The sequence below is a fragment of the Lytechinus pictus genome, chromosome 7 (assembly GCF_037042905.1).
Source record: "Lytechinus pictus isolate F3 Inbred chromosome 7, Lp3.0, whole genome shotgun sequence".
Lineage (NCBI taxonomy): Eukaryota > Metazoa > Echinodermata > Echinoidea > Temnopleuroida > Toxopneustidae > Lytechinus > Lytechinus pictus.
Window position 1 is genome coordinate 47,759,637 of NC_087251.1, and position 14,013 is coordinate 47,773,649.

The 14,013-nt window shown below is 36.8% G+C and overlaps 1 protein-coding gene across 1 annotated transcript in view; it reads right to left on the reverse strand.

Moving 5' to 3' along the window:
• Positions 1 to 13,700, reverse strand: part of LOC129264105 (RNA polymerase II-associated factor 1 homolog) — a 28,953-nt gene extending 15,253 nt beyond the window's left edge. The window contains exons 1-7 of the mRNA XM_054901968.2: positions 13,532 to 13,700; positions 5,807 to 5,830; positions 4,987 to 5,195; positions 4,441 to 4,516; positions 3,581 to 3,682; positions 714 to 762; positions 213 to 269 (exon numbers count right to left, since the gene is read on the reverse strand). Of these exons, the coding sequence (XP_054757943.2) occupies positions 213 to 269; positions 714 to 762; positions 3,581 to 3,682; positions 4,441 to 4,516; positions 4,987 to 5,195; positions 5,807 to 5,830; positions 13,532 to 13,578 (564 nt within the window). The 5' untranslated portion in view covers positions 13,579 to 13,700. The remainder of the gene's footprint in view (positions 1 to 212; positions 270 to 713; positions 763 to 3,580; positions 3,683 to 4,440; positions 4,517 to 4,986; positions 5,196 to 5,806; positions 5,831 to 13,531) is intronic.
• Between the last annotated feature and the right edge of the window lie 313 nt (positions 13,701 to 14,013).

Genomic DNA, 14,013 nt, shown 5'->3' on the forward strand with positions numbered 1-14,013 from the left:
GATTTTGACTCAGATTTTTTACGAATATGTGTCTACTTTTTGCAGATATAAAGATTAGGGTCATTTCGTGTCTTCTTTGATTAAAATTGCTCAGATATGTCTAGGCGCAGACAAGGGGCACTGCGCAGACATAGTGCGCCAGCCGTACTTCACATTCCAGAATTAATTCTGTCTCAAAAGAAATCCAAACTCACAAAACTCAGAATACTTACCGGTTTCTTTGCATCTTCAAATGTTTTCTGGATTGCACTGATCTGGTTGCTGCGGTCCTGATTTAAGAAAAAAAAAAATTTTGATTTTAAAATCTGAATCTCAGGCTACTTACAAAGGTATTTGAGAGTTATTGCTAAATAGATAAATAGGACAGTTTGAATTCTATAATGGGTGCTTAGAGTTTACAATATCAAATAGCATATATCTTTGAAATTCAGTCTGGTACTTCGTATGAAATGAAATAGAAGTTTGAACTCGTACAATGCATTAACACAACATTTGTGATACATATACATGAATATGTACATTCTAAAAAAATGCACTTTGTGTAATATAAAAAGAGCATTTTATATCGGTTCATATCATTTGTATGAAATAACAATGATCACCAATAAAAATTTACGTCTTTAATATTGGCAAATGTCTACTTAAACATGAATAGGAATAGAAGTGCACCTCTTGAAATATGTTAGAAATTTGTAAAGAATAATCCACATTACCTTGTAAAGATCTTCTTCATTGAATTGCTTCTTGAGATGGTAAGCGACTCTGTGAAGAGATAAGGAGAAAACCAACAGAGAGTATGAAATCAGTAACGTCTCATTATACAGAACAAAAACTGTAACACATAAGGTTAAAAAAATAGGTTTGCGGGAAAACATTTTTATATCAATCATTATTGTTGTTATTAGTTGTAATGATTAAGATCATTATCAAATATTATCATCATGATTGTCACCATTATCACCACCACCATCACCACCACCGTCATCGTCGTCATCATCATCATCATCATGTTTATTTAAATCAATCAAATGAACACTGAACAATGAAGTTTAGAAGAAACCCAGGTCCATAACAAAAACAAATATGCACTTGGCAGGGTATAAGGAAAGCATATTATGAAAGTATACAACACATGTAAAAAAATATTATATGGAATAATCTGACAAGTTCAGAAAATAACTTATTCTTTCTTTGAATGTTGTTGTTGTTGTTGTGAATGTTTGTTATTATTATCAGTATCACCACCACCACCAATGACAACAATGACCGTGATTAACAATAAAAATATAAAGAACTAGACATTCAATCTGCAAGTAGGGGGTCTGTCATGATCCATCTTTCAAGCAATAATGATGTTATATGAAACAAATTATTGAAAATGATATCTTTGATGATCTTAGTGTGGAAGAGCCGTGGGGTCGTGGTTCTGACTCTCGCCTTGTAAACAGAGGGTCGTGTGTTCGAATCCCACCGCGGTCTAGTAGTCCGGGTTATAATTGAGCAAGGTGCCACACGGAAAAGGAGAAATTTTCATATAGTGCTTCTAGACCAGTTTTTTACGCTGAATATGAATATATGAGGTAACCAGGCTGTATCCTGAAAATTAACCCGTGAGGGCGCTTTTTTCAAAATGGCCGCCAAATTTTCAGAACATTTGAATTTTCGTAAATAGATTTTGACATAAACATTCCTTTGCCACAAAATTAGTGTCATATGAAAGACAAATATATTTCCTACAATTTGGTACCATTTATAGGGGGTAAGTAGGTCATTTGGCTGAGATTTTAAGTAGAAAACTGCATTTTTTGTCATTTTTTCCCAAAAATTGAAAATTTTGCAAATACATGATTTTACATAATTCTAAAAAAAATGAATCAATTACCTTGAAATGTTCCAGAAAACTTTATTGATATACTATTATCATGTGGATGAAATTCCAATTCTGTATCATTCTTCTTAGCAAATTTATAAGGTATCAAACTTGAATACTTCAATTTCGGAAATGTCGCTTTTTGTATGCATTTCCATAGACTAATACGTATAACATGTATAATGTGTATAATGTATAGTTAAAAATTAAATGCAATTATCTCCGCTCGTTAATCACTTGGATAGTTAAGAGTAGGATTTTCTCTATCAGCTAAATAAAAAAAATGTTGGCACATCAAGGCCTCACACTCTCATGGGGTGGGGGTGTTGAGTGGCTATATCATGTTGTTGTATATTGCCTATTTATTGGAAAATCACAATTTTTTGAAGCACCCATTGAGGCAAAAGACATTTCTGCTATACAGTACAGCCACTTTAATTACTTTGAAACCACTTGGTGAGGAAAAGAGTAAGCTTTGTTCTACCAGCTACATCAAAATAAATGGCACGTACATCGAATCCAACCCCTCTCAGGGGGGAGGCGCTGGGGAAGTCACCCCTCCCCCTTTTGCTTATTGCCAATTTATTCGGAAATTCAGCATTTTGGACCCAACATTGAGGCAAAAAAGCGTTTGTGCCTTATAGTATTTTATTGCTTTGAGAAAGTAGAGTTCGTTCTACCAGCTACATAAATAAGCGCTAGCACATCGAACCCTAGCCCTCTCAGGGGATGTCTAGGTCACCCCCTCCTCTATATCATGTATATTGCATATTGATTGAAAATTTCACCATTATGGATCACCCATTGAGGCATAAGGGCGTTTCTATATCATACATCCAATTTTATTTTCTTGCAATTACTTGGAGAGAAAAACTAAAAGCTACATATTATTAAGAAGCGCTGGCACATTGAAACCTATCCCTCTCAGGGGCTGTCTAAGTCAACCCCTCCCCCTCTATATCATGTATATTGCTTATTTATTGGAAATTACACCATTTTGAATCGCCCATTGAGGCAAAAGTGCGTTTCTACTATATAGTACAGCCAATTTCATTTTCTTGCAATGACTTGGAGAGGGAAGAGTAGGCTTTGCTCTATCAGCTACATATAAACAAGTGCTTGCAAAGAAAAGCCTACCCCCTCCGGGAAGCTGTTAAAATCACCCCATCCCTTTTGCATTATAGCACATTTATTAAAAAATTCACCATTTTGAAGCCCCCATTTAAGCAAAAAGGCGTTTCTGATATATAGTTCTGCCACTTTTTCTGCCTTGAAACCACTGAGGGAGGAAAGAATAGGTTTTGCTTTATCAGCCACATATAAAGAAGTGCAGGCAAATAAAAACCTACCCCCTACGGGAGGCTGTTGAAATCACCCCATCCCTTTTGCATTATTGCCTATTTATTGGAAAATTAACCATTTTGGAGCCCCCATTTAGGCAAAAAGGCATTCCCAATATATACATATAGTTCTGCCACTATTACTGCCTTGAAACCACTGAGGGAGGAAAGAATATGTTATGTAACACGCATTGAGCCATTCTGGGAAAAGCGCTTTATAAAAATTGGCTATTATTATTATTAGTCATAATTATCACAAGAATAAATGATGACGGTGATGATGATGACGATGACCTATACTCAAGAATCATTGATTAAGCTAATCAAATTAAATCAATCATCGGTAAAAAAAAACATAAAATGTACTCACTTTGTTTCAACTTTGTCCTTGCTATGCTGAGATCTGTTGTATTCACTGGAGATATATTCTGTCTTTCTAAGCCATGAAACGCTCTTGGAATGTTGCCGGGATCTGCACGCAAAGAGAGTTTTTGAAGAAGATTAAGGAGAAAAATCAATCAAATTAACAAACTGAGCGATACTACCTCCATGAGTAATTGGCATAATACAAATTTTAACGACTATGACTTGGCCGGCAAATTTACATAGATTTTATGACAATTTGATATCACCGACAGGTACATATCAGCATATATTTTTGTACATACCATACAATTCTCACCAATTTTCTATGTATTCTATTCTCCATATCAAGAGGGAAGAATGAGAAAAACAGAGCATCCAATTCCATTCACTTCTTATAATTGTAAATTGGAAAAACTGACATCCCCCCCCCCCCCCCCCCGAAATGAAATAAATAACATCTTGTAAGCTAAATGAACATTTATCATATTTCATGAAGCTTTCAAAGCTCAAAAGCTTGAGCAAGGTGAGGTAAGATGCATTCTGCCAGCGGGTCATTAGTAACTGGAACTCACTCCCTGAAGATTGTAGCTACAGATAAAATGGTGAATAGATGCAAGATACGATTGTACAAGGTGTCAGCAGACCAGCGGTTCTGCTCACCACTTGAGTATTAAACCCCTCTTATTATTTTAACAGAGCTGAGCCAAAATGACACGGTGCAGCTACCAGTCAATTAGAAGGATAACAGTGGCACATAACTGGAAGCCTGATTTCTGGGATCCACAGCACTCCCGGAAATTTGGGTAAAGGTAGAGGGAAACAAGTGAGTGATGCCAAATGTATACATGAATGAATGTAACTTACCTCTTAGAATCTCCTGGGGTTGCAATCTCTTCTTCAAGGAGCTTCTCATCTGCTATGTCCAATTCAACATGTTCATCTATCAAGAGAGAAAACAAAATCAGGGGGGCGTTTCATGAAAGGACCTGTCGGACGTTTTATCCGACAAGTCCCATTTTATCCGACAGTTACCATAGGAACAGTGCCTCTCAGCCAATCAAAATCATGGAAAGATGTCAGATCTGACAACTTGTCGGATGAAAATATTGATGAAACGCTCCCCCGGATTGGTAAATGTATACACTGCCAATACCATTTCCTCACTACAGTCGCCACCCTTACGGGTGCTAGCTAGTCTACAAGCATAGACCTTAGGTTTTCATGCAGTGCATAACACAGAGTCTGAAGTAGTGAGACGAAAATTTCACAATACAGAAACTGCTGAATTTAAATGAAAGAAAATGGTGAATCATGTGAGCTATACACATAATTCACTCTATAAAATTTACAATGGTTTAAAATGGTTTTTAATTTCACAGTTTGAAAAGTGAGCCTAAAACAGGTGTTTACCTGGTATTCTGTATGTGTCTGGGTTGATGAGATCGATGGTCACTCCCAGGTCATGTTCGGCCAGAAGCTCGTGCTTGTAATTTCTCTCTAACGACGTGGCATTGTACTGGACGAAGCGATTGGCCTCAAACGGGTAGGTGATGAACTTGGGATCAAACGGGATGTCGGGAAGGGAGTTGGCATACTTCACTCGACAGACAATGTCAGACCTTGATGGAAAAGAAAAACAGGACAATCTACTTACTGGCTCGATCTCCATACAAGGGCTCTGTATCATATGCAATAATCAATGCCATCAATCATACAAATCAACCCCATGATGGAAAGCTAAGCTTCATATTACGACGTCCTGTATTCAACAAATTACATGTACAATGCTGATAATACAGTATTAAAAATGGCCATGTTTTTACATGATATGGTCATATAAAATAAAGGTCATTTAACTAAATCTAGAAACAAATTACTTAAGCCGATTGTCTTTAAGGACTGATTTACTTTTACAGCAAACATGCTGCTCCAATTAGATTTGTATTCTGAGAGACCTTTATAGAAATGGGATTTTTAAGACAATTCATCTCGATAGCAATTTTCCATGTATTTCATACAAATTGCCTTTTCAAAAAGTTTGGATATCAAAGACAATAAGCTTTTTATATTAAGTATTCTATGAGCATGATGTAGACTCCTTGGCATTAAATATGTATGTAAATTCCACATGAATTTCACCTTTGAAATAATTCTTATATTTCCACACTAATTGTAATTAGAAAATTTTTGAAATATATCCTTGACATAAAAAAAGAGACAATCCATTTACCTGGCTGGGCCTGTAGAACGGGATCTGTCAAGAAAAATACGAGAGAAAATAAAATAGTAGATTCCCAAAGAAGTGGGAAAACATGAACAAATGAAATAATAAATAGAAATTTCAAACTACAAAAAAATTCAAACTGTAGCATTAACCTGGAGAAGCAAACAATGATGACCTCAACAGAAAAGTAAATAATATAAAAGAGAATTTGTTGAGTGCATTTCATTTTGTAACAAAATTGTGAAAGTTTGAACAGGATAGTGAAAGAAACATTAATACAATACTGCTCATCATGCCATTGTCAACGGCGTCCGCTATCACCACGAGGTTGAAGAGAAGATATCTATCCTCGTAAAGATCGTCAGACATAATACCGCGTCTTTCTCCCTGATTAAATAATGCGACCTCTAAATACATGTAGCTAGCACCTCAAAAAAAATCTTGAAATATGTTCTGAACGTTCACGCAGTGTAACTAGATCTATGCCGATTTTTTATATCCGATTTTTTCCTTCAAGGGGCATGATCGAAGATCGGAAGGTGATCGCCGATTATGGTAAAAATCGGATAAAATGAGGAGCCGATTTTAAAATCGGTTACAGCCTTACCTCTTTCTTTCTTTTCTATCCTTCTTTCTTCATCCTTCATTCCTTCTTGCTTGCCTTGTTTTTTCCATGTATCTTTATTTCCTATCTTTCTTTCCTGATCCTTTCTCTCTCTCTCTCTGTTCATTTTTCTTTCTCTCCTTCTTTCTTTTTTAATTTTTTTTTATTTACTTCATTCTTTCTTTCCTTAAACTTTTCTTTGCTTCCTTCTCCCTTTATCTCCTTTTTATTTTTGTTCTTTCTCTAGTTCCATTACTTTCTTTTTTTCATTCTCTCCTCCCTCTCTTACATCCTTTCTTTCATTCTTTATTTTATTTTTTCCTTCTTATTCTTTCTTTCCCCCTTCCTTCTTTCCTTCCTTCCTTCCTCCTTTCCTGTTTTTCTTCTTTCTTTGTTTCTTTTTTCGTTTTCTGAAGGAAACATTTTTCTTTCCTTCATTCTTTCTTTCTTTCCCTTCCTCCTTTTTTTCTTACTCTTTTTCCTTTCTCTTCTGTATTTTTTTCTTTCACAAATTTGTTCATCTTCCCTTTCTTTCAGTTTTTCTTTCTTTCTTTTTTCATTTCAAAGAATGACGGAAACCCTTTTTCTCTATTTTATTCTTTATTTCATCCTTCTTTTATTCTAACTTTCTTTTTTATTTTCATTTCTTTTTTCCTACATTTTCCCCTTCATTTTTTCTTTCTTTCTTCTCTCAATTCATCTCTTTTCTTAATTCCTCTTTTCTTTCTCTCCTTCATTCTTTTGTTCGTCCTCCCTTCCAATTCTTTATTTTTTTACAAGTCTAACTTCTTTGTTGATCTTTTTTATTAAGACCAGGCTCGGTCGATCTGCTCGTGCAGCGTGCTATGTCGATTGTCCCGGATTTCACTTTGTGAAATTTGGTCACCCTGATCGAGGCACAAACTGGACCCTCAAAAAAGGAAAAGTTAGACCTCTGTCGCGTTTGTTCTCGGTAACGATCGGCCATTTTGGTTTCAATTTTGACAGAAGGAGAACGAACGAGACAGAACTTTTCCTTTTTTGAGGGTCCAGTTTGTGCCTTGATGTCAGGATTCTGTGTCTCCAGATAGTCCTTCACACAGTAAATTGTCCATAGACTGGGTTCAACAGATAGACCGTCTCCGCTAAGCGAATCGGAGACCGCTGATAGGTCAATCGCGCAGATCGTGTCATGACTACGTGGTCGCCCAAAAAATTCCTTCAGACTGCGTGCGAAAGTATTGATAGCGATAACAATATCCGGTCACATTGTCTATGCGGGAAATGGTCTTGGTTCGTGATCGTATCGCTCCAAATTCGATCGAAAATTATCGAGACTCGACAATTTCATGCATATTCACGCGACGCTCAGAAACCCAGAAATCAATTGACTTTGTGCATGTTGCGATAGACTCTACAAACTCCAATGAACACAATGCCATATCGACGATAATTCGTAAGATTTCGACAGAAAAGCAAGAAGTAATCGAAATTCGCTTACCTGTGCAGTATAGGTGAGAAAATAGATCCTCTGAGAATACCTTTCATAATTCATATATAAAATATAGAAAAGTGAAATTCTAGGTCGATTTTGGTACGAGGTGATAGAGGATTGCACACTTCTTTTGGTGGAATATTGTGTGGGGCAATGGAAGGCTTGCACTGCGCTTGCTTACTACATTTTCATTCATAAAATTGGATCTCGGCAGTGGCAGGATGACGTCATGTAATAAGCAAAATGTACACGCCCGCTAGCGTTGAACGCACCACTATCCGTTCTATACAATTTGCCACTGTGCTTCATCCATATAATCGAGGTAAGTGCATAATTCATATTTTCCCCTTTTATTTTGAGTGCTATTGCGACCCCATTCTACCCCATTTTGGAGAGCATATGTCCGCCTAGACCAAAAGCTTCAGTCTCTGTATTTTGGATGTTCCGCTGAACTGCGTTGGCTCCACTCACCAATACATAGACTGAAGAGTTGTTGGCCCGTACGTACAGACAACATATTAGCAGTGACGTTAGATCTTACATTCGGCGGAAACCCGATTTTGGATCGTTATTTTTTACATAAAATGTCACATTATAAAAAAGAAATTACATCCAAACTTACGAAGAAAAAAAACCCATAAAATTCAGAAATATCGTACCTCAGACCGCAGTTACTGCTAATTCTTTTCAAATGATGATAAAAACATAGTCATCTTCAATCCTTTCGTTGGTCTACGTAAGTTGCCATCTTGGATGACGCTGTCATCCTTACAGACGTATTTACCAGTCGCTATATATCGCAATTTGTGCCACTGCTTTGCGCTTAAGTGTAGATGTGCGTGCGTTCGAAATTTGTCTCTCGCATTGATTGGCCAGGATATCGAAAATTTAATCGGAAAGCCTTGATAAAAGAACAACTCATTAAACGTAGAGGGCAGCAACACACGGCTGCCATTATTTCCTCTCCGGCAGAAAAATAAGGAATAAATCATCGGTAACATATATTTATATATATGTAAAGTAACAAAAGAAAGATTAGAGTCTAACGAATATAGTGAGCCTTCGTTCAAGATAATGGATTTAGAATTTAAAAAAAAAATCTAAAAAGTTAGATAAAACCCGGTCGCCCGAATTGGTGGACCTGATTACACATGCAGGCTCGCACTAACACACTACTGTCAGTGAATGGGATTATAGTAAAATGTCAAAAATTAAGCTTGTAACCGATTTTAAAATCAGCTCCCGATTTTACCACAGTCGGCGATCACCCTCCGATCTTCGAACATGCCCCTTGAAGGAAACAAGTGGAATGCCTCTGGCGGTCTCATCTGCATCACGCGATTCAATATAGCAGCAGTGCTGACTTTGAAAACTACTATCAAATAATTATTCACAAAAAACACCATTCATATAATGAAACAATACTACGTTCATTGACACTTAACCTTGATCATGTGACCTAAAACTTGTCAGTGAAACTTGATTACCCCTATATCCACATTTTATACACTATATCTATAAAATTTGAAAGTTATGACAGCAATCTAATAATTACCTCTAAAATGGCCAAAGTTCAATGACCTTACATGACCTTTGACCTTGATCATGTGACGCGAAACTTGTACAGGATGTTCAGTGATACTTGATTACTCTTATGTCCAAGTTTCATGAATCAGATCCATAAACTTTCAAAGTTATGATGGTAATTCAACAGATACCCCCATTATGGCCAAAGTTCATTGACCTTTGACCTTGGTCATGTGACCTGAAATGCGCACAGGATGTTCAGTGATACTTGATTACTCTTATGTCCAAGTTTTATGAACTAGACCAATAAACTTTCAAAGTTATGATGGTAATTCAACAAATACCCCCAACTTGGCCAAAGTTCATTGACCTTAAATGACCTTTGACCTTAATCATGTGACCTGAAACTTGCACAGGATGTTCAGCGATACTTGATTACTCTTATGTCCAAGTTTCATGAATCAGATCCATAAACTTTCAAAGTTATGATGGTAATTCAACAGATACCCCCAATTTGGCCAAAGTTCATTGACCCTAAATGACCTTTGACCTTGGTCATGTGACGTGAAACTCAAGCAGGATGTTCAGTGATACTTGATTAACCTTTGTCCAAGTTTCATGAACTAGGTCCATATATTTTCAAAGTTATGATGACATTTCAAAAACTTAACCATAGCTTAAGATTTGGTGTTGACGTCGCCGCCGCCGTCGCCTATAGTCTCACTCTGCCATGCAGGTGAGACAAAAATTGGATATAAAAAATCGGCGTAGATCTAGTTACAGTGCGTGATCGTTCAGAACATATTTCAAGATTTTTTCTTGAGGTGCTGGCTATTTAGAGGTCGCATTAATCAGAAAGAAAGACGCGGTATTATCTCTGACGATGTTTACGAGGATATATATCTTCTCTTCAACCTCGTGGTGATAGCAGACGCCGCCGTGAAATTTTAAAGGTCGTATTACTGACGGAGCTCATTGCGCTACTCTCTTACACGTTCATGATGATAGACATCTTCTCTTCAACCGCGTGGTGATAGCGGACGCCGCCGTGAACTTTTAAAGGTCGCATTACTGACGGAGATCACTGCGCTTCTCTCTTACATCGTTCATGATGATAGACATCTTCTCTTCAACCTCGTGGTGATAGCGGACGCCGCCGTGAACTTTTAAAGATCGTACTACTGACGGAGCTCATTGCGTTACTCTCTTACATCGTTTATAATGATATACATCTTCTCTTCAACCTCGTGGTGATAGCGGACGCCACCGTGAACTTTCACAGGTCGTATTACTGATGGACATCACTGCGCTACTCTCTTACCTCCTTTATGATGATAGACATCTTCTATTCATCCTCAATTACTTCGTCGGGAGATGCTTCTTTTATATTTCTTCTTGGATATCAAAAGTTAATTTCTCAAGATAGTAATAAATTGATTTGAAAACGCTAGCTCCCCAAAACATTTTAACAACATGTTCCGAATCATCGCGCGTGCTTGCGAATTCTTCTACATTTTAATTGCACTTGCGACTTTAAGATGATGCGTCGTACGAGATCAAGAGATCATTTCAAATAATTTTAAATCGCTAGCACCTAAAAAATATACTTATAAAAGATGTCCCGCCGATCGTTCATTAACCTGTGATCTATGATAATTATTTTCATTTTATTTTCCTTTGCAACTTTGCTGGGAAGATGCGTCTTTCGTTTAACTTTCGAATAAAAATCACTTGGTTTATTTATAGCAGTAACACCTCAAAACCCCTTTAAAACATGTTCCAAACGATCGCGCATGTTGGCGACTTCCATTCCAATGCATTCGTCTTTGTGACTTTGTCAGGAATATGCGCGCGACCGCAAATAAAATTTTGATGTTTTCCTTTGTTTTTAGACATCGCCGATTCGATTTTCGAAGCTTAACTGCCAATCCGATTTTTGATCTGATGTTTTATCCGATTTACAACATTATCAGAAATTATTAAATAAATCCTCAGAAACGACGGTTATTCCTGTCTATTAAATGTCCGTATTACCAGGGCTCGACACTAGCACTTGTCCGACGGTCCCAGACTGGTAAAAATCGCTGTCGGGCCTGTAGATTTTCAGAAATAGCCAGATTTACTGGTCCGACATGACCAGTAAAAAACTCATTGTCGGGCCAGTAATTTTTCAAAAAAAAGCAAGATTTATGGCTCCGACATGACCAGGAATAAAAACCATTGTTTAGCCAGTAACTTTTCCAGAAATGGTCATATTCACTGGTCCAACATTAACATAAAAAATATTCCATGACTCAAATTGCAAACCATTTTCCTCCCGTTAATTTCTGTCATTCACACACAATATACACACAGAATGAATTGCATGCAATTTTTACAAGGGGACTAGTATCTAGTATTATACAGTTTAGTGCACATGTACAGCCAGCCACACAGCCCACATGGTAAATTTTCTACTGGGCTGCACGAATGAAGCTTGGCTAACGTCTGGCAGAAATCTCTCACAGAACTGTCAAAATTCACATTCACACTAATGAAAAGCTCTTATAATGTCCATATTTCCTAAAAATTGGGGTAACTCTGTCATTTGTAAGCAGTAAAAGGAGAAATTTTCACTTCTGTTTTAGTTCAAACAGATCGGGTTTCGAGTGATATCGTCTGAATACATGATAGCCCCACATATGCATTTGTGTGTGTGTTGATACACTCGGTTTCTTCCGTCATAGGCATAGCTATATTTTAATTGAGCAAAAAAGAAAGTGATAATTTATTTATGATAGTTTTAGCTTTCTTCCTCAGTTTTCTTACTATCTTTCTTTCCTCCTTTCTTTTCAATCTCTCTTCGTTTCTTCCCTCTATTCTTTCATTTTTTTATTAATGTCTTTCTTTTTTAATTTTCCTTTTTTCTTTGTCTTTTGTTCTTTCATTCTTTCTGTCCTTTAAAAAAATATTTTTCTCTTTCTTTCTTTTTGATTTCTTTCTTTCTTTAATTCTTGAGTCCATCCATCCTATATTTATATCTTCTTTCTTTCTTTCCTTCCTTCTTTTTACCCTTTCTTTCCTTCATTCTTTTTTACTCTCTTTCTTCCATCCATCCTTTCTTTACCCTTTCTTGTTCTTTATATCTTCCTTCTTTAAGCCCTTTCTCTCTCTTTCATTCATTCCATCCTTTGTCTTTTGTTCTTTCTTTCTTTTTTCCATCTTTCCTTTTACCTTTTCTTTCTTTTTTACTGCTTGCTTCCTTTCTTCTTTCCTTCATTCCTTCCTTTCTTTGTCTTTTGGTCTTTTTTTCTTCCTTTCATCTATTTTTTACCTTTTTTATATTGCTTGTTTGCTTCCTTTTTTCCTTCATTCTTTTTTCCTATCTCTCATTTTACCTTTACTTTATTTCTTCCTTAATTTCTTTCTTCCTTCTTTCAATCCTTCGTTTATTTTTCCTTCCTTCCTCTCATTTTACCCTTTCTTTTTGTATTGCTTCTTTCCTTCATTACTTTCTGTCTTTTATTCTTTCTTTCTTTATTGCTTGCTTCATTTCTTTCCTTTCTTCCTTTTTTCTTTCGTTCTTTCTTTATTTTTGCTCTTTCTTTCCTTCCTTTACTGTCTTTAGTTCTTTCCTTTCTTCACATCTATCCTTTCGCTTTCTTTACCTTTTCTTTTTTTCTTCCTTTCTTTTAATTATTCTCTCTTTCTTTGCTTGTTTGTTTCTGTTCTGTCTTTCATTCCTTCATTTTTTTTTTTGGGGGGGGGAGTAACAGGAAAGGGCAGCAAAATAAACTTGCACCTTTTCTTAATTAATGTTTTAATTTTTTGGGACCAGTAAATAATGGAAAAACTGGGTATCTACTGCCCTGGTCCGACATGAATAGGTTGGACCAGTAGAAAAAAAGGGTTAGTGTGGAGCAATGGATTACACGGACGAGTCCTGGGATCCGGCCCGCCGTACGGTATACGGTAGGTACCTACGTACCTGTACTAGCTGTACGGTAGGCCGTGGCGCGGGCGCGATAGCGTGGCCGTTGCGTTGGCCGATTTGAGCAAAACTTGAGGGCCTTGGCGCAGGCCAGAATACTTGGCCATGGTTTGTAACTTTGCATAATCAATTAGTAAAAATAACTAATATACATACTTCCGATCTCTGTCCTTTCTTTCTCCACTCTGTATTGTCGGCGGCATTTCGATTTAATGAGCAATAAAAGGGAAGAAAACCGACAGTAGATTTTGGGTTGGTGCAAACAAAAAAACATAGCACATGAAAATTGAACGATACACTGATTGTGCGATGTCCTCGAGTAAGCAAAAAAAAAAGCATTAATTACTCCCTCCTTGACAAATTACACATTTTCTTGTGTTTTGCAAACAAAATTAAACATCCTGACGAGACTGTTAAAAGATAATAATCAAGGAACAGATCAGATCAAAATAATATGAAATTCAGGGAAGAAAAAATTCTAATTAAGAAAATACAGGTATAATACAAAATCATTCCGTAAACAGTGGCGTAACAGGCGGGGGGGCCGCGGGGGCAAGCTGCCCCCCCTGGCGGATTTCACCGGGAAAAGAAAAGAAAAACGGGAAAAAGAAAAAAAGGAGGGAGAAAGAAAGAAAGGA